The sequence below is a fragment of the Gracilinanus agilis genome, chromosome 3, assembly GCF_016433145.1.
Source record: "Gracilinanus agilis isolate LMUSP501 chromosome 3, AgileGrace, whole genome shotgun sequence".
NCBI classification, from domain to species: domain Eukaryota; kingdom Metazoa; phylum Chordata; class Mammalia; order Didelphimorphia; family Didelphidae; genus Gracilinanus; species Gracilinanus agilis.
In genome coordinates this window covers 451803932-451825514 of record NC_058132.1, presented here as the reverse complement: position 1 = coordinate 451825514, position 21583 = coordinate 451803932, and the positions used below count along the sequence as shown (strand labels likewise).

General features: G+C 35.0%; 1 protein-coding gene across 1 annotated transcript in view; it reads left to right on the top strand.

Annotated features, from left to right (window-relative positions):
* CDKL5 (cyclin dependent kinase like 5) overlaps positions 1 to 21583 on the top strand; it is a 131023-nt gene that overhangs the window by 74335 nt on the left and 35105 nt on the right. Inside the window, exons 8-12 of the mRNA XM_044669264.1 lie at positions 298 to 487; positions 4707 to 4787; positions 7499 to 7659; positions 15382 to 16417; positions 21368 to 21469. Of these exons, the coding sequence (XP_044525199.1) occupies positions 298 to 487; positions 4707 to 4787; positions 7499 to 7659; positions 15382 to 16417; positions 21368 to 21469 (1570 nt within the window). The remainder of the gene's footprint in view (positions 1 to 297; positions 488 to 4706; positions 4788 to 7498; positions 7660 to 15381; positions 16418 to 21367; positions 21470 to 21583) is intronic.

The following is a 21583-nucleotide window of genomic DNA, read 5'->3' as shown; positions in this document are numbered from 1 at the left end:
TTTAATTAATGTTTATTAATTGAATTGACTTACTGAGTACTAACAGAATAAAGATAACAGAAAGTTTGTATGTTAAATGGCCACATGCGAAGAAGTTCTTAGATAATGTTTGACTAAAATTAGTTTCTGTAATTCTCCATTTCAACTATAGGCATTCTCACTCTACTTGGCACATTTCTATTACTCTGAAGGCTTAAAGATAATTTAAAACACTAATTATCATTTTTTAAACAAAACAATTTGGAAATGAGGATTATTTCTTTAATTGGTGTGATAATTATTCCTTTTGCTTTTCAGAGCTCCCTATGGAAAATCTGTAGATATGTGGTCTGTGGGCTGTATTCTTGGGGAGCTTAGTGATGGGCAACCTTTATTTCCTGGAGAAAGTGAAATTGACCAACTTTTTACTATTCAGAAGGTGCTAGGACCACTTCCATCTGAGCAGATGAAGCTCTTCTACAGCAATCCTCGTTTTCATGGGCTCCGGGTAAGAGATTTTGTTGTTGGGGGTTGGGGGAGGGGGGAATCCATAGTTTGGAATGTTAATTGTTGTTCATTAGATTTACAGGTATTAATCTAACTATTGACTATAATTCCCTTTCTCACTAAAAGATTTTTAATTTTCTTAGGTGTTTTATTTCTTAAATCTTATGAAGTATTCCTTAATGGCAGGATAAAAAAAATGCTTAGAACCAAGGACAGTTTTCAAATTTGAATACATTCATAATATATTTCAGATTTCAGAACTTATTTTGGCAAGTCTAAAGTATATTCATTTATTTAACATATTTTGTAGGGGAATTAGATATGTGATTTCATAAATACTGAATTCCCTTGGTGTAAGGACTACCTTACTAATACTGATCATCATCTTTGTCTTTTAGAGATAGTTGCCTGGGTCCCTTGGAGATTAAGGGATTTACCCTGGATCAGACAGCTCACAGGCATTAGTAGCTTTGGGCTCAGGTATTCCTGACTCTGAGGCCTGACCTCTGTCTGCCCTGCCACTCTTTAGGGATAGGGATAATGATAGGGAGTAGATGTTTAGGATAGGGAGGAAGAAGGGTAGCCTGGATTAATTTCCCAACTGATCATTTTACTTGTCAGAGTTCTCAGTAGCTCTCTTAAGATTCTAAATTGCAGAGAAGGTGCATTAGTAGAAGAATTTCCTTACCTGGAAGTTTTCTATAAGTGAATTCATATGTCCAGTACTAATGTATAGCTATATAGAGAATATGCATATAATACATATTAATTTTTTTAGCTTATTGATATAATGTAAGTTTTTTGAGGTTAGAAAATTTTATTTTTTTATCTAAATGATATATGAACAATCCATGTTTCCACATTGGTCATGTTGTGGAAGAAGACTCATAAAACAAAATCAAAGCAAAAAGAAAATATTGTAAAAAATAGTATACTTTGATCTGCATTCAGATTCCATTCGTTCTTTCCTTGGAGGTAGATAGCATTTTTCATTGTGAGTCCTTTGAAATTGTCTTAGATCACTGTATTTCTGAGAATAGCTAAGCCATTCATAGTTGATCATCATACAATATTACTGTTACTGTGTACAATCTTCTCCTGGTTCTGTTCACTTCACTTTGCTCTGGGGTATTTTCTCTAAGAAACCAAAGGGCAGCCATGACTGCCTCTAAGTTTGTAGCCTCTCATCTGGAGAGGACTGTCTCTCACTAACTTAGAGACCAAAAATGTTAGGACTGCATCCTTAATATTCTTTTGAGACAGTGTCTGTCTGCCTTTTTTCATGTTCATTTGTCTCTATTCTCCCTCTCCTCCCTTCCCTCTTCATAACTCATTTTTATCATCTCATTTAGTGCTTCCTTACAAGTAAAAGTACTATCTCTTTCCTACAGAGGTTATTCTTCATTTACTTTCTGATCATCTAGAGAGGCCTCTAGACATTTAAGATCTTCAATGAAAGTAAAACTCATCAAAAAGACTAGTTCTGTTTTAAAGCACTGCCTATCAAACAATTACAGTATGTTCCTAAGGAAAAGTTAGTGTCTTTTTTTTTTTTTTAAGACCCTTACCTTCCATCTTAGAATCAATACTATGTATTGGTTCCCAGGCAGAAGAGTGGTAAGGATTGGCAATGGGGGTTAAGTAGCTTGTCCCAGGGTCACACAGCGAGGAAGTGTCTGAGGCCAGATTTGAACCTAGGACCTCCCATCTCTAGACTTGGCTCTCAATCCACTGAGCCACTCAGCTGCCTCCTCTGTAGCTTTTTAAAAGATTCTTTATATTAACAAAAGAGTTTAATTTGTTTATTGAAGAGTTTAACTTTCAGAATATATAATTCAATTGGTTGGTAAGCAATGAAAAGTATTAAGGGCTGTATAGCTATAAGCCTTTTGTATATTGTTCTTAGAGAACCTCACCATTCCTTTGTACTCGTCTTTAGATGGTGACTCTTGCTTGCATTTCTGGAATGTATGTGTTTGTATGTGTGTATGTATGCCATATACATATAGCGTATATATGATTTTGTTTATATTTATAATTATATCACATATATATGTATGTGTGTATTTATATGTATAGCAGTCCTTTATCCTTTTAAGAGTTTTAATGACAAATAAGTCAATTCATAAAATTCACAAATTCCAAACTGACCTGGAACAACTCTTTAGCAATCACCATCTATTGTTCTATTCTCTGTATTATCCTGAAACATCAAATGTTTAATGTTAAATGTTAAAATAAAGATAGACAAAGGCAAGACATAATGTGATGATTTATATAATTTTGGGAAAATGTTGAATATTTGCAAAATGATAAAAAGATTGAAATGGTTGAGGTGTTTTATTTTTAATTTTTAGTTATTATTAAAGTTTAGATGTTAATGTCATATTTTCATAAGTTTAGAAGGGATCTTGGAGGCCAGTTAGTCCGAATCTTTTATTTTGGAGATGAGGAAATTGAGAGGTTAAGGAAACATAAGTAATTGAGTGTCAGAAGCAAGATTTAAGCCCACATCCTCTCATTCCTCATGCTAAACGGATGACTTTCATTTTGGAGCAATTTTAACACATTTTCTTTTTAACACAATGAATTTGATTTGTCGCATTCTCATTCCATTTTGTTTCTAGCATCTTGGCTTTTTAGTGAAACTGTAATGCTTTATTACCTCAGTCTGTTGCCATGGAATTTAGTTTCACATTCAGTTCCATTTAAGGAGTTTTAAAGTTGAGTGAATTCAAGAAAATTAAGACTTTTTAAATACTGTTTTTTTTTTTTTTATGGAATCTGTGATTTTATCCTTGTGGAAATTCTTGTTGAAGAAATTCTCTTTACCAATGGAGATCAGCACCTGCTCTGTAGCCTCAGAAAGTGGTCTTGGACCTAGGGGACCATCAATGATTTGCCTAGCATCACATAGCCATGCTTTGTCATTCAGGATTTTCATCTAGGTTGTCTTGACATACAGGCCTATTCTCTTTCCATTTTGCCATGGCTACTGAAGGGAAAACCAGAATATTATAGATATACATTAGAATTCTCAATTTAACATTGACTACATCTCAAAAAAAGTCACTTATGGCATATAAGGCCCCCGGCTTACACAGTTGGTAGGCAGGTCACTTAAGTAAAATATGTTTGTTAATCAAAAAATATATGTGGCTAATGATTGGATATGTGAGGTGAGTGTGAATAAGGAGTTGAGAATGATATAACTGCTAGAAAGGTAGTGCCCCCTGAGCGACCCAGGCAAATTAAGAAACTATGATTGGTTCCTGAGGTGTGACATGTGAGAGTTAGTGGGTAGAGAAGAAAGCTTATAAGGTCAGACCAGGAGCCAGTCTTGGTCTTAACTAGTGTGAGCGTGGAGAGTGGAATGAACTGTTGTTGGAATTTTAGCTAGAGGCCCAAATGGCATTGCAGATTAGAAAGCTAAGTATTTCTCTACTTTTCCCCTAACTTTCCCTCTCTTTACTACTACTACTCTTTACTACTAGTACTTTGATTTAATAAAATTATTCTACTGCTACCAGCCTCATAATTTTAATTATTACAACTCCATCACTTTTCACCTGAACTCTTGGTCTCCCTTTTTCATCTTTCCCCATGAAAATACATATTTCACATAACCACCAAAGTGATTTCCCTAAAGCACAGGTTTTACAGTGTTACCCTTCACCAGTTTATGTGTGTTCCAGGTACCTCTCTCCCCAGCAGAGGCGGCATTACACTTATATTACCCATTCTGATTTTTTCACTATTTGTATTGTTATTAGTTGACAGTGTAAAACTAAGTACCAGTTAATGTGAATGACAAATCTCATGAAGTGGTATAGTTTTCCAAATGCATATTTCCATTGGGCTAGAATGAATAAATAGAATATTTTACATAATTATAACTTTGATTAATAAAAATGTATCTGGAAATGATTTCAAATTACTGTGTTTTGCACCAGTATTTCCTATTTATTTTATACACTTCATTTACAATATGGCTTCACATTTTCTTTTGTCATCTTTCATCTGAGATCCTTTTAATACAATTCTTATGGAAAAGCCATTCCTACTAACTGATCCCTGTCAGTTTAGGGGTAGGAGGGGGATCTTAAAAGTAGCACAGATGTAGAATAATTTTAGTGATATAGTTATTTTGTGGTACTGTGTCATTTCTCTTCTACCACACATCTCTAACTTCATTCCCTACCCTTATGTTATGTTTGCAGTTCCCAGCTGTTAATCACCCCCAATCTTTGGAGAGAAGATATCTAGGAATTTTAAGTGGCGTTTTGCTTGACTTAATGAAGGTAGGACATTGTGCTCTTCGCTCTTCCATGTGCAGTATTCTTTAATTTATGTTTTACCTGTCTCTCCATAGGAATATATTATAAAACATTATGTGACTTAGGCCCTATATTAATAGAAAAGAAATTTGCCTAAGTGAATTGTAGAGATTGAATTTCAGTAAATAACATGCATAATCTATTAAGTCCAACATGGTCTTGTGTCTTAACATTTTATATTTATAATGCAGAGTATTTGCATAAATATTTGTTGATTAATCATAGATCTTTAATATATATTTATCTGATTATTGTTATGTGGCTAATTGGCCACTCCACAATATTAAATGATCATATCATTTATATAGCCATATATAACTGGGCTGTATTTGAATCCAGTTAATAAGCATATTAGAGAATATGAGGAGCTTATAATCTGAAATTATCATCTCTTCATAAATGATGATTATTATAGTTTGTGTGTTGTTTTTCCTAAAGTGCTTACCAAACTTATTTGATTAATTTTATAAAGTGGAAAAACTAGAACAAATTGAGTTTTCTATTTTTCCTTTCTTTTATCATTTACTGTACATTTGAACCTGGAACTAACAAGTAATAAGAATATTTCTGCTTTGCTAAGCTCATTCTTTTTTTTTTTTTCTTTTTTTTAACCCTTGACTTCTGTGTATTGACTTATAGGTGGAAGATTGGTAAGGGTAGGCAGTGGGGGTCAAGTGACTTGCCCAGGGTCACACAGCTGAGAAGTGTCTGAGGCCGGATTTGAACCTAGGACCTCCTTGCTCTAGGCCTGGCTCTCAATCCACTGAGCTACCCAGCTGCCCCCTAAACTCATTCTTTGTAGACACTACTTAATGCCATTGTGCTAATGTTGGCTGTGTCTGTATGTCTAAATTGGCTATATCATAATGCAGATAGCTATTATAATGATAATATGGACCATTATGTCATTGATTCAGTCAGAATGATTGGTAGCCAGTATGAAGAGAAGTCAAAACAATTGGATCAGTTGTGCCAAGTCCACTATGAGTCATTTTTCTTACTGGCATTGGAAGTTTGTGACAATGACTAATTATTTAGTGGCTTCTTAGAAGTTTCATAGAATGGCCTGTTTCATGAAGGAATTTTTTTTAGACCCTTACTCATCAGTATTGTATATTGGTTCCAAGACAGAAGAATAGTAAGAAATAGGCAGTGAAAGTTAAGTGACTTTCCTAAGAAGCTAAGAAGCACCTGAACCCAGGATCTCCCATCTCCAGGCCTAGCCCTCCATTCACCGAGCCAACTAGCTACCCCCTCATGAAGGAAATTTATAGACCTGAAGTTTCATAATTAATAGTTACAACATTTTCTCCTGGTAACATTTTTTAAAAAATTTCAGTGTAAAATGAGAACTGGCTTATAGAAATCTGATTTCCCAAAATACACATATATTCATGTGCTTTAAAATACTATTTTTGGACAACGAGTTTTTACACTTATTTTTAGCTGATGTCTTTTAAAAATACAATCATTGTAATGCTAATACCAATGAAACCAAAATCATTCTGCATACACCTATACAAGGTAGCTTTTGTTCTCCATTTAGGAAAAGAAAAAGAATTGTACTGCATTCAGACCTTTATCTAAGTCAATATTAATGCAAAATCACTAGAATCAGTGGCTTAGGTTTCTGAACAAAAGCTCTTTGACCAGAAAGATAATATTTTCATTTCCATTGAGACTACAACTCTAAATAGTATCCTGGCTCTTAGACTCTTCTACTCAGGCCTTAGGGACATGGGACTATGTTGCAAATAATCCAGCATCCTGAACAAATTTAGTTCTGGTGAAATACTTCTCCATCTTTTCTCTTAGTAGCCACTAATTCACAAGAGGATTTTGGCCACTGAGTATGTTTGGAATGATCCAGTTCAAACCATATTTATTTACTACTGTCATATTCCACAGATGGCATAAATTCATAGGGCTAGAAGGGACATTAGATATCATCTCAGTCCACTGTGCTCTATTCATTTTACAAGTAAAACTGAAGTCTAGAGTAGTTAAGTAATTTGCCCAACTTTTCATAGCCCACTAGTAACAACATAGATTAGAATTCAGATGTGCCAACTCCCAGCCTTGTGCTTTTATTTTTTAACTCACTTTAACTTCATTTCTTTCTTTAATGTTATTTTCTATCAATATCTTTTTGTTTTTATTTTACTTTTTTATTTCTGAATATATCCTTATCCTCCTAACCCAAGCCACCCTTTCTAATAAATATTTTTAAATGAAAGAGGAAAAAAAGTTCAGCAAAAAAAAGCCCAGCTTATCAGCTCTGAAAGTATATGCAATATTTGACATCCATAGCTCCCCATCTCTGCAAAGAACAGAGGAAATGGAATTTACCCAACTTTTCTCAAATATCAAGATTTGTTGTTATTAATTAAACAGGCTTCCTTTTCTTTTTTTGTTCTTTCCATTCACATTGGTGTAGTCATGGTAAATGTTTTTTTCCTGTTTTGCTTACTTTCTTGAGCTTTTATTTAAACTTTTTAAATTTAAAAATAAAGACTGATTTGATTTGTTAATTTTTAATGTTGTTATGTTTGCCAACAACTGGGAGGGGGGAAAAGCTTTGAAAATTAATCTTATATAAATTTTTTAAGTTTACTAAATTAATTTTTATCTACTTAAATTTATATTTCCAAATCTTGGACTTTTTTCCTTTTAAGAATTTACTGAAGTTGGATCCAGCAGACAGATACTTGACAGAACAATGTTTGAACCATCCTTCATTTCAAACCCAGAGACTCTTGGATCGTTGTGGAACTTCACCTTCACGATCAGCAAAGAGAAAACCATACCATGTTGAAAGCAACACATTATCTAATAGGTAAATATTTCTTTCTAAGACAGTAAAAAAGCAGGGTTATAAGTAGATAAAACAGAATGCTCTTGTGTGGGAAAAGGCCCACACCAGCCTATTATATAGAATCAAATCACTCACGTGTTTGAAATCCTATAGTGAGCAGCACTTTCCTTTAGGCCTTGTGAGTTATTTAGTTATGTCTTCTCTGAAAATATAGATATCCTTGAAAAGATAATACATGAAGTTTTATCAGTTGACAGTTTCTAGCTTGCAAATAGAGCAAGGCTTTGTGGGAATGAGGCACAGTATGTGATGAGTATGTGATGGCACTGGGGCAAAAGGGTGCCATGACAAAACAGGGATGAATGATATGAAGATCACTCAGATCTTCTACAGATCTTCTTTCCTATTTCCTTTGCCATTTTTCTAAGGATGAGCCCTCTACAAGCGTGTTTTAATTAAACCTCAACTATAGAATTAAATTCTTGGCAAAACAATAATAAAACAGAGCACAAGTACTAACAGTTTCTTCATTGGTTATTTTTTTCAACATGCTTCATAATATTATTGTATATATTTTTGTCTATGTAGGCATTACCCTCAGTTGACTAGAGTGGATAGATACTAAGACAAATCCAAGAAAGTGGAGAATATGATTTGGTGATACATTTAATTTGATGGAAAGCATGAATTAATTTTTCCTCCTCCATCATTGTTAGAGAAGCACAAAGCTGTTATTCTCGAAATTAAGCTCTTTCAGAAGAACACTCTCTTCCAATAAGAGAGATGGAATTTTAAAAGCTTAAGATGTAATTCTTTGCTTGATCTGTAAGAACAAGTTATTCAGTAGTGAACACTTTTTGATAGCCTTTTATAACCATTCATAACTCTTTTAGGGACCTCTGGTTTCATTTAATTTCTCATGCCTTTTTCAGAATATTCTTAGCTGAAATTTCTTTGGTAACTTTCAATTTAAAATATATTTTACTGATTTGATTCTTAGAGATTTTGATGCATTGAGTGAAAAACTTAGAATAGTATTAATTTGGTTGCTTATCTTTAGTTTAGGAATTTTATTATATGTTTGTAGGCTGTGCATTTCTGGGATAACTTATAATTTGGGTCCTTTCAATACTCTACCATATCATTTGGAAAGTTGTACTGTGGTGGGATTTGGGGCCTACTCACAGTTAGTAAACATTTATTAAGCTCCTACTTTATGCCAGACACTGTGTTAAGTGTTAGGGTTACAGAAAGAGACAAAAGGCAGTCTCTGCCCTTAAGGAGCTCACTATCTCCTTAATGGAGGGAGGCAACATGCAAACAAATATATACAAATAAGCTATATTCAGGACAAACAAATAATTAAGAGAGGGAAGACATGAGAATTAAGTGATGTTTAAAAAGGCCTCCTTTGGAAGGTGGGATTTTAGTTAGAAGAAGACAAGGAAATCAGTAGTCAGGAAGAGGGAGAACATTCCAGGCATAGAAGATAGTAAGAGAAAATGACTATAGCAAAGAGATGGGGAGGGTCTTGTTGTAGAACAAGCAGGAGGCCAGTGTCACTGGATTGAAGAAAATGTAGTGGAAATTAAGGAGTAGAAAGATTGGAAAGAAGGAGAAAAGGAAAGGGAATTTGAATCCCAAGCAACATTTTTTATTTGGCCATTGAAGCAATTGGGAGCCATTGTAGTTTATTAAACAGAGGTATATGTGACATAGAAGACCTGTTCTTCAAGAACATAATTGGTGACTGAATGAAGATTGGTTTGGAGTGTAGAGAGACTAGAGGCAAGCAGACTCCATTAGGCTATTAAAATAGTCCAGGCATGAGGTGGTAAGGGTCTGCACCAAAGTGATGGCAATGTCAAGAGAAGAGAAGGGGGAATATATGAGACATGTTGCAAATTGACAGGCCTTGGCAGTAGTTTGCATTAGGGGAATGAGAGCTAGTGAAGAATCCAAAATGAATCCTATTTTGTGAGCCTGAGGGACTAGGAAGATGGGATATTGCCTCTACAGTAATAGAGAGGTGAGAATAGCTTAAGGGGAAAGTTAAATGAGTTCCATTTGGGGCATATTGGGTTTAAGATGTTTTTTGGACATTCAATTCAGTATTGAGAAAAGAGTGAGAAGAGAAAAAATAGAGGTAGATGACCTTTTAAGGAGGTATGCCACAAAATATGGACAGTTCACTACATTTGAGAGCTCTGAAGCTTAAGCAACCCACCATTCTCAATCTCCTCATTAGTAGAACTTATAAGTATGTACCACCAAACCTGGCCTTTATCTACTTTCAAAAAGTGCTTTGTCTAGAGAAGATTAACCCCATAAGTGTTTCCTTAAGTAGAAAAAGAGTATCAGCTTTTGTACCAAAGAGATTCATATTATCTTTGGGACAGTATTTCTTATTGGTCCCTGGCAGGATTCCATTGTCAACAGAAATGTGAATAACCTGACTATTTAAGAAACTATGTATGACTTGTTAATCTTCTTTTGAGGACTATCAGATCTATTCAGATCTTTACACTTTGGTAAGTTAAAATACCTACAAACCATTTTTAATTTATTAAATTTGAACATTTAAGGCAGCTAATATTCTATTGCGAACAATATTTTTTCCCCAAGATATGCCTTTAGACCCGAATTTAGTATTAGGGTATGCTTTACCAAAAGTTTCAAAGAATATTCAGTTCCTCAACTTTTTGTGACCAGCTTTATCCCTTTGTACATTTATTTGGAGCCTGGGTTAGACCATGATTATGATATCATATCTCTGACCTTTGTGGAGAGAACATGAACATAATAATTTCTTAGTATTCCTTTTTTTTTTCTTTTTTTGGAAACCTCAATAAGTTTAGCATAAGCACAAGCAAAATTTCTCAGGAAATTCTATTCAAACAAAATTATCATAATATTGCCAGCTTTCAACATTTTCTTCCTCTTTTAGAGTACTATTATAATATCTTATCATGATTAGAGTAGAGTGCAAGCTCCATCTGGCAGTATCAACCTGAAATGACTTTTAGGATGTGTTGGGTGACTCTCCATCTCTTGTCCGAAGACTAGCCTAGCTAAGTTTAGAGAGCTATTGCCAGAAATTTGACTAGCAAGGGATTAATTTTTTTGGCCATAGTTCCTCCTTTAAATATCTATTATTTAGGAATGAAAAGATGGCTATCCACGTCAATGGAAGGAGTCTTCATGGTTATATTTAAAGTAGCATAATAAATATTTGCTAACCCACAGAAATGTTTCAGGCCCCGGGGACATATGAATATATCAGTCAATAAGCATTTATTTTGGTCTTACTATGTGCTGAGCTTTAGTCCTCAAGGGGCTTAAATACCCATGGAGATTCATGTAAGATAAATACAGAGAAGAATGAGAAAAACTTAAAATAGAAGGCTTATGTGGCAGGTGGGTATTTGAGGTTTACAGAAAATGGGGTTTGAGCTGAGTTTTGGGGAAAAAAATATCAAGCTATGTCAAGAAGTAGAGATGATGAACAAGGACATTCCAGGCAAAGGAGAAGACTTAGTGAAAGGATAGTAGATGGAGTGTTCTGTGCCAGGAGGAGCAAGTGGGCAAGTATTGCAAGGAAAGTATAAAAAAAAAAAACACGAGAAGTCTAGAAAGGTAGAAAGAAGCTAGGTTTTTAAGAGCCCTAAATGACAAAGTAAAGACTTTATATTTAATATATTTAATTGTGGAAGTAATAGGAAGCCAGTGGAGTTTATTGAGGGATATCATCAGATGGTATAGTTAGAATTGACAAGATGACTGGATATTTGGGATGAATGAGAATGAGGAGTCAAAGTGGACACTAAGGATGAAAACCTGAGAGACTGATGGTGCCTTCCACAATAATAAAGAAGTTCAAAGGATGGAGGTTGGCTTTAAGGAGGGAATATAATGAGTTCAGTTGTCAAACTGAATTTAATGGACATGTTGAGATTGAGATGCCATGGGACATCCAGTTTGAAATGTCCATTGAGTAATTAAAAGATAGGATGGATCTCAAAAGAGAAGCAAAGACTGTATGCATAGATCTGAGGATCATTTTGTATAGAGATAATAATTAAAGCCATAGGTACTGATAAGATCACCAAAGAGGGTAATATAGAGATAATAGAACCATAAAGATCATTTACCATTATGAGGTCACATCAAGGATAAAGTTTCTTATAATGGAGACTGAGACGAGTAGGTGGAGAACCAAAAGAGTGCACTATCATGAAAACCTAGAGAAGAAAGAGTATCAAGCAGGTGGTGAATAGCAGTGTCAAATGCTGTACAAAGTTAAAGAAGGAAGAGGATTAAGAAAAGACCATTGTATTTGGCAATTAAGAGATCATTGGTAATTTTAGAGAGAGTAGTTTTCAGTTGAATGATGAAGTTAAAAAAACAAATTGCATTGATTTTTAGTAGAAAGTAAGAAGAAAGTGGAGATATTGAGTAGTGATGACTTTTTCAAGGAGTTTAGAAGAAAAGGTGAGGCAAAATAGAGGAAGCAACTGAATATGAGATCTTCTGGATAATATTTGAAGGACTGGAACCAAAAATACATGTAGAGTGACTGACCTTGGCATGGAATGGGCCACTACTTAATTAATGACTGAAATGAAATGATAGATTATACAAAATTATATCAGTGATATGTATGAGGCCTCAGTTTTTTCAGTCAGAGATGTGGTCCTCAGCCAAAAGTGAAGGAAAGAGGAATCCCATGGGAGGCTTGAGGAGAGACACAGTTTGGAACAATTAGTTAACTGTATTAAATGGGAGAGAGATTTAGAAAGGAATAGGACTGCTTTGTTTGTCGTGTGGATCTCTGAAATTAGATTTGTAGTGGACCCCCATCATCTTGGTTTCGCAATTTTCTCCAACTCTTATTTGACAGCATATGAATGGAGGTAAAGGAAACTGATGAGGGAGTAATCTGGGATTAGGGTTTGGTGACACATAACATGGGGAAAGAGGATTGGAGCAAATGGGGAATAATCTAGGGTTGACAAAAGGGACTAGAGAGTCAAGAGTGGAGAATAATATAAATGATTCACAAAGAGGTTGAGATAAAAAAGGGATGAGAGATTTATTGATAAGATTTACTTGAGTGTCATTTTGGCATTTGTCTGAATACCTTATTTTATCCGTGCAGTTTATATTCCTTTTTATATAGAACATGTATAATTTCTTAATTAGATTCTTTCTGCTAAATGCCCTCTGCTTTCCTTAGTTGGGTTTGTATCTAAGTTATTCAGTGTAATAGTAAGAGACATTTGTGGGAATGTCAGAGACATTTTGGGAGATCAAAAATCTTCACAATGGACCCTTTCCCAGAATTTAAAGGAGAAAAGCATGCCAAAAACAGGAATGGATTGTGATAAGCTTAAAATTGACTTTGTTTCTGGTGTGGCTTTATCATTGTAACTTCAATGAAAAAGGAGCTAAAGTATTTCAGTAACTGGTAGGTAATTGTAATTCAATTCAAAGGTATCGTACACCAATTATAGCACCTACTATGTGCCAGATACTGTGCTACATACTGGGGATTCAAATATAAAAATGAAATCGTTCCTGGCCCTCAAGGAACATGCATCTACTGTCAGGTGAGTTGGAGTAGGTATAACAAACACAAACTGGTATATACATGGAAGAAAAGGTACAAACGAAAAAGACATGTTTTGTGGAAGAAGATGTAGAAGTCTTGGGTGGAGGAGAAAGACAAGGATGATTTTACAGTAATGAACCTAAGTTAGCAAAGCGACAGTGTTTCCCTCAAAGAAAATGGAGAATTTTGGAGAAGATATGGGTTTATAAGAAAATGTAATGAGTTCTCTAATTTCTGCAAAGCAGCAATCTTTTAGAGCAGTGATTCCCAAAGTGGGCGTCACTGCTCCCTGGTGGGTGCTGCAGCGATCCAGGGAGGTGATGATGGCCACAGGTGCAATTATCTTTCCTATTAATTGCTATTAAAATTTTTAAAAAATTAATTTCCAGGGGGCTAAGTAATATTTTTTCTGGAAAGGGTTTGGGAACCATTGATTTAGAGCTTAGAAGTTTTAAACTACTAATCTTTCTATGAGGGAGAATATTCTTTAGAGAGACTAATGCCATAATATATGGGAAAGCATAATATATGAGAATGCAAAAAGAATGAAATATCTTTCCAGGTCTGAAACTTAACTATTTAGTTAATAGTTTTTAATTAAGGTGGGCAGGAGTGGGGTGGGTGGGATTGTTTTTTGTTGTTTTTAATAATGTGACTCTTGGGGCCTAGCTGGAGGTATTAATGAAATGTGTTTTGGAGAAGAGACATTCAGCATTGCTTTAGGCTTCCCTTAATGTCAGTTCTTTGAATAGCTTCTCAAATAGTTCTTGGCAGAGATCACCATCTGAGAAGTGGGAGGACAGGAAGAAGTCCCTCATTTATGATGCCTGAGCATACATGCTGATGGGGGAAATTTGAAGGCTTATTTTCACAGATTATCATACTGCTACAAAAAATGTGACATTTCTTTCATTGCAATATAAAGAGAATAAAATATTCCCTAATCAAACCATCTCTGACGATAGCTATATTTGAAGCAAGATTTTTCTAAATATTTGGCAAGAACAGAGAATCATTTGTTTGAATTGTTTCTCTATCAAAAAACCTATCCATCCCAAACTAATTTCTCTTTTCTTAATGGTAAAGATAAAATGAAGTAATCTTAAGACATCAAACTTCCACTTTTCATAATGGATGAAGTTTTATTTTATATTTCTGTTTCATTTTGTTTTTAAACTTAAATATGAAATAAACTTCTCAATTTTAGAGAAAGTCTCTGTCAACTAGGAATAAGAATATGAGACAATGTTATTTTAAGTACTCTGAAAGCCTTGAAGGAAAAACTTTCCTGGTTCTATTCATGCAGTGAGAACTCCTCCATTCAGTAATTGATCCCAGTTTAGGGTACAAAATAGAAACTACACAATTTTTACTTTTCCAAAATGTGCATGCAGACCATATTCTGTTTCACACTTGACAGGGTACTCTGGGTAACAAAACAAGCATCCCCTTTTTCTCTGACTCTGAGTGACCTATGATAGAGCAAGTAAAAAAAAGTTCTCTGAACATAGAAAATGAGTGATAAAGTGATAAATAAATGCACCTCCATCTCTGTCCTTTTCTTCAAAGCTGTAAGATTTTTGTGTGTATATATGTGCATATGGAGAGAGGGGTTTGGCTTTTGTAATTGAAGTGGCTTTTCCTCACTGGAGTGTTGGAATACTTGAAATGGGTTAAAATGAAAAATTGAAGATGAAATTTTGTTTACTGGTATCAAAGAAGAACAAAAGAACTGATGATTCTAGCTACTGCTCATATTTCTTCTTTTCCACAGATATTCTATAATCAAATAATTTTTCTTCATGAGGATATTATTTCATGGACAAGACCTAAACAAAGCATTAGTTGCACTGAAATATTAATTATCGAGAATTTGTTGGAATAACATCAGTAGAAATAATGTTTCTGTGGGCCCTCCACAGGATGTGACATGGAAATATTATTATTACAAAAACCTTTGCCATAACTATTATTGCCTACAATTTATTTTAACACAGACACATTGTTTTAAAAAGTTAACATTTCTGTTTATTGTGAAATCTTTACTATCTGGTCATTTAAAAATAATTTTATGTATGTTTCTGTTTGTGAGGAGAGCTCATATGTTAATACTTCTTTTGTTTTTAATGTAGAAATCAAGCCAGTAAAAATGCTGCTTTGCAGGCACATCACAGATCTAACAGTAAAGATATACAGAACCTGAGTGTTGGACTTCCACGGAATGAAGATGTTCTTCCAGCAAATGAAAGCTTCCTCAATGGAAACCTTTCTGCAGCTTCTCATAGTCCCATGCACACCAAACCCTATCAAACAAGTAACCCACCGGGATCTGCAAACAAAGATCTCACCAATAACAACATTCCACATCTTCTTAGCCCCAAAGAAACAAAATCAAAAACAGAATTTGATTTCAATATTGACCAAAAGGCTTCTGAGGGCCCAGGCACAAAATACCTTAAGTCAAACAGTAGGTCTCAGCAGAACCGACACTCATTTATGGAAAGTTCACAAAGCAAAACTGGAACATTACAGCCTGGTGAAAAGCATGGACGGCATAGCTACATAGACACTATTCCCCAGTCCTCTAAGAGTCCTTCTTATAGGGCAAAGGCCAAAAGTCACGGGGTTCTGACTGATTCCAAGTCTGTGAGTAACCTTTCTGAAGCCAGAGTTCAGATTTCTGATCCCAATAGTGGCAGGTATTTTCCATCTAGCTGCCTAGACTTGAACTCTCCCACCAGCCCAACCCCTCCCAGGCACAGTGACAGTAGAACTTTACTTAGTCCTTCTGGGAGAACTAACCGAAGTGAGGGCACCCTGGACTCACGGCGAACAGCAACAAGACATTCCAAAACAATGGAGGAATTGAAACTGCCCGACCACATGGATGGAAGCCATTCACATTCACTATCTGCACCACACGAATCTTTTTCCTATGGTCTAGGCTATACCAGCCCTTTCTCTTCCCAGCAGCGGCCTCATAGGCATTCCATGTACGTGACTCGGGACAAAGTGAGAGCGAAAGGCTCAGATGGAGGCTTGAACATAGGGCAAGGGATGGCAGTCAGAGCCAACAGCCTTCAACTGTTATCACCACAGGTACAACTTAGGCTATTCACCAGATCTGTTGGCACATCACGGGAAGATGGTGCAGAGGATTTGAATAGGGTCAGTCTGAAATTTTGCCTGTTGTAGAATGTCTTAAGGATACACAATAGGGGTAGTTTCTAAACACTTAAAGAGGAAAAAAAGTGAATCAACAATACCTGTTAAAAATAATAATAAAAATAAAACAATAATAATGCTGAATCTTTGAGTCATTAATAATTGGGCAATAGGGAGGATTCAGTAGTTTTCTAAAAATATGATTCCTTTGTTAAATTTTACATTACAGCACATTCTTCTGATAGAATTTAATTTCAAATTAGTAGTGAAATCTATAGTTTTTCCTCCCCTGGTTTTTCACTTGGAGGATGAATTCACAAGCATGTTCTTCCTGTTCACTAACCCATATTCTCTCAACATCTTTCTTACTGATAGCCTTCCTAACTTGATTTCCTAATTTAAGCCAAAATTTTTTTAAATGGCTACAGGTAACTTTTAGATTCTAGGTTTGGGGGTGAATTTTTTGTCTAAAAAACAACAAAAAGATTTTTTTAAACCTTTATAAAAATAAACATTTGGAGATATCTTAAAGATTTTCAATCTAGATGTGACTCCTACTAGTTTAAAAGTGATATTACCTTAAAGGAACAACAATGTGCTTTAAAATTACATTTTTGTATATTCACCTGAATCAGGGAGAAATCAGATGAGATTTCTCTCTTGGGGAAAATGTTTTAAAGGGAAATCATTTAACCACTATCCTTTTAGAAGCCTATTTTATACCAAATATATTTGGTCAATATAGTAGCAATAAAATAATGCCCATTTATTTGGCCTTTGGAGTGTATGAAGTACTGTCTTCACAACCTTGTGAGGTATGAATACCAGCATTATTTTTATCACCATTTTCAGATGAGGTTTATGGATCTCCTAACATCTCTAACATGATATAGTTAGTAAGAGACACAACCAGGACTCAACCCTAAGTGTTATGACATCTTTTCTAAAATATCATGAGCTACATTACCTAGAAAATATGAATGAAACCCATGCCCCATCCTGTACATACAGAGAATAATGAGATAAAAGGTTAGATAGCTTTCTGAAGGGTAAGATCAGTCAATATGCATTCACTGAGTTCTTTCTTTTTGCTCAGATGCCATGGGGGAAACATAAAAAATATTCTGTACCCTCAGGAATCTAGTTGCAGAAACCAAAAATGCCATATTAAAAAAAGAAAGAAAAATATTAGTGGGATTTGGAGCAGTTAGTTGGAGAATGCTTTTATGAAGGAGAGAAATTTGAACTGATTCTTAAGGTATGGTAAGATTGTACAGATAAATAAGGAGAAGTGGATTTCAAAGTTGTGAGGTGGACCACATGAGCATAGATGTTCAGATGGCTAGAAGAGGGTGTCTTTTGGATTAAACTGCTATTTAGGAAAGTAGTAAGAAACAATTTTGGACAAGGCAGTGGGGGTTTGGGGGTCAGATTATATAGGATGTTAAAGCCAGGCTGGAGACCTTTAGGTTCCATTCCTTAATAATATAATGGCAAGTCAAACAAGCAATCTAGAAAAATGTCTGGCAGTGGTATACAGGATAAATTGGAAGGGGAGAGCCTAGAAATAGGCTAACTAAGAGATTTTCAGTCTTTGAAGAAGGTGGTTATGAAGACATGGGCTAGGACAAAGACAAGAGCAATAGAGTACAAAGCTATAGAGAACAGAGTACTAATCAGAAATTCTAAAAGAAAAAATTGGCAAAAGATTAGGTATGAGAACTTGGAATCAAAGATGTTTCCAAGGTTTTGGGGGGTGTGTGTGTGTGTGGTTTGTTTTTTTTTTTGACAGACTGAAAGAAGGATTATATTATAAAAAGCCAGCTGAGAAGAAAAATTGACTTGGGAGGGATAACAACTTTGTAAAATAAGAGAACTATATATCTAGTAGGACATTAGAGGTCATTTAGTGCAACTCTTTAATTGAGGGCCAGAGAACTTTTAGTGACTGATCTGTCTCTGTAGCTAGTTGGTAACACAGCCAGATTTAATATCAAGGTCTCTTGATTCCTAGTAGAGTGCTCATTCCATAGACCAGTGATGGGCAAATGTTTTAAAGAGGAGGCCAAAGGAAAGGAAATGCTCATCTATCAGTCTGTTTCTAGAGCAACTCTTTTGAAGTTTCATTGTATTGTATCCTACTCATTGTATTCATCAGATTAAGAATAATGTTCAGCTGGATAGAACATTTCAGGGGGCTGCAGTTTGCCCATTGCTGGACTAGACTATTGTTTCAAACTTACTGCATTTGAGGCAACCTTTGGCATCCAAGCTGAGATACTCAATGGACCATTAGAATTAAGGGACCAGAGCACACATGGGAGGATGGGAGAGTCAGATTCAACAATCTTATGAATGCAAAAAATAAATTCTCTTTCTGGGGAGTGAATGGAGAGAGAAAAGAGTTGGCAGTAGAGCCTAGGGATATCCCAGTTCATTTTACATTAGAATTTAAAACAACTGATAAGTTAGAAGGGGTTTTTTTAACCTTTTTTGGGTCATGAACCCCTCTTGGCAGTCTAGTAAAACCTTTGAACCCCATCTCAGTGTAATACAAACTAAACTGCATAGGATGACTAAGGAAACCAACAATATTGCAAGACAGTCACCAAATTGTTTGATTTTTTAAAAAAAAAAAGGCTGATGGATCCTAGGTTCAGAACCCTGAATTACAGAGCAGTCAAAAACAAATGATTAGCATCTAAACACAAACAATTAGGGAACAAGAGGAAACCATAAAAAACAAGGTTGAAAATGACCGACAGCCTATGAATACTGGCAGAAGAAGGATTTAGTAGACCTTCTGGATAACAAGTTGAACAGAAATCAACAATACTGTACTCAGCACAGGTCAGACTGCTTTACAGACTGTCCGCTTCTGGACCATGCAGCTTTAAAGGGACAATATAGGAGCTGGAAGATGATGTTCAAGTTAAGAGGTAAAATAAAGATGATAATTTGGAAAATAACTAAAGCTATCATGATCAAAGATAAGTAGTTAAGTAAATTATGGTGGCCTCCACTAAAGTCCTATTTAGGGGAATCATCATAGCATAGAGGTGACCCTGAATTCTTAGAGAGTTATGTCAGTAAGGTCTGGCAGGCCCTACTAACCAATAATAAGCCCAATTTTATATATATATATATATATATATATCTTAATGAACAGAATCAGGGTTCAGAGATATTCATTGCCAAGTTGACCTCAAAGTGTTTAGTTTTTTCATTCTTTTGTTGTTGTTCAGTTGTTTTCAGCATGCCCTGCTCTTTGTGACCCAATTTGGGGTTTCTTGGCAAAGATACTGGAGTGCTTTTCCATTTCCTTCTCAGCTCATTTTTATAGATGAGGAAACTGAAGCAAACAGGCTTAAGTGACTTTCCCAGAGTCACAGACCTAGAAAATATCTGAGGCCATATTTGAACTTGGGTCTTCCTAACTCTGGGCCCAGTGCTACCCTATTTATTCTAGTAATTCCCAAATCATGTGGGGAGGAAGGTTTCTTCCTATCTCAGCTATAGGTGTAGCCATCTAATGAAATCCTAGCTTCTTGAAATATGGTAATAACCTTTAAAAGGAAGAGAAAATTGGGGTTAAGCTATCACATGAAGTATTTGGGCTAGACATACACAATGGTTTCCTGACAGTGCAGGATTTTCTGAGGGTTGTTTTGAAATCTCCTTCTCCTCAGGATCTTTATAATTGGGTTAGGCCCTTGTATGTCTGAAATAGTTTAAATGTAATACAGTTGGAAGGGAAGAGGATGGACAGACTAAGATGCCTTATCAAACCCAGTCAGTAAATTTAAGTTTAAGGAAACAAATTCTTTGAAGGTTTCATGAAAGCATTTCTCTCATCTCAAACTTCAGATAATACCCTTCTCTAAGTTCTAAGTAAACATCAAAGAAAATCATCCACCAGGGCTTAATTTTTTAATTCCCTTAAGGAATTATTGTCTTTCTCTTAGTCATCTTTTCTGAGTAGAGTAAATGATATTTCTCTTCTCTGACTTGTTTATGACTATGACTGGCACTTTGGTAACTCCACTATTTAGAGGTGGTTAGGGAGCATTTGGAGGAAGTTCAGAGAAGAGCAAGAAAATTAATAATGAGAAATGAACTATATTAAGCAATTGATATTATTCCAAAGAAAATTAAGAGATATTGAAGTCCCTAGACGACATTTAGGTATGAAACATTTAAGGCTGGAGCTATTCAGTGTACACCTTCTTGGTTTTGTAAACAACAGTTGCCATCTTCTGAATCTGTCATCAAATAAAAAAACCTTATCTGTTAGCAGTCTCCAGTTGCTTTTCTCATAAAAAATAACCCTAGACTTTTCTAGTTCTTGTTTGGGAATTCAACCTAAAAGTACTAGTGATTTCTTGATAACTAGCTATTTCCTCAGCCATATCAAGAATTTCAAGAACTTTGGAATTAAACCTTTATCCATTATAGAGATATTTTAAAGTTACAAAAATTTTTATTTTTGAATAATCATTTAAACTGTTGATTACTTTCTTCCCTGCCAACCCTAACTTTAATAAGATGATTTTTAAAAAAATAACCCTTACTTTCTGTCTATAGTGAGTATTGATTCCAAGGCAGAAGAACAGTAAGGGCTAGGCCATGGCTCAGGGTCACACTACCAGGAAGTGTTGGAGGCCAAAGTTGAACCCCGGTTCTCTCTAATGAGATGATTTTTATTATTTGTGCAATTTTTTGTTCCTTTTTCTCCTTTTTTTTTTTTTGCTTTCATGAAATAGGTGAGAAATTATTTCATAAATTTTTTAAGCATTCAAAGTTAGCATAGACCACATTTGTTTTTACTTTTAGATATATAAAATGTTCATTAGGCTAAATGAGAGAATCATAATTTGAAGGATTTTAGTTGGTGGGTATATCAGTATTTCATGTGTAAAAAATATTTACATTTTTATTTGTTTTTGCTTCCAGCCAGGGGAACAGATCCCTACCGAGCTAAGTGTATCACGGTCTTCAGCTAAAGAAACTTCTCGAGATGGCACATCTTCATTTCACTCACGGCAAAAATCGGAGGTCTGAATTACTTAATAATTAATACATTTTTAAGTATGTATTTCAGAAATACTGTCCTTTCCTCTCTCAAAGTAAATTGTTTTTATTTTAGAAAATATAATTCTGGTCTTTTTT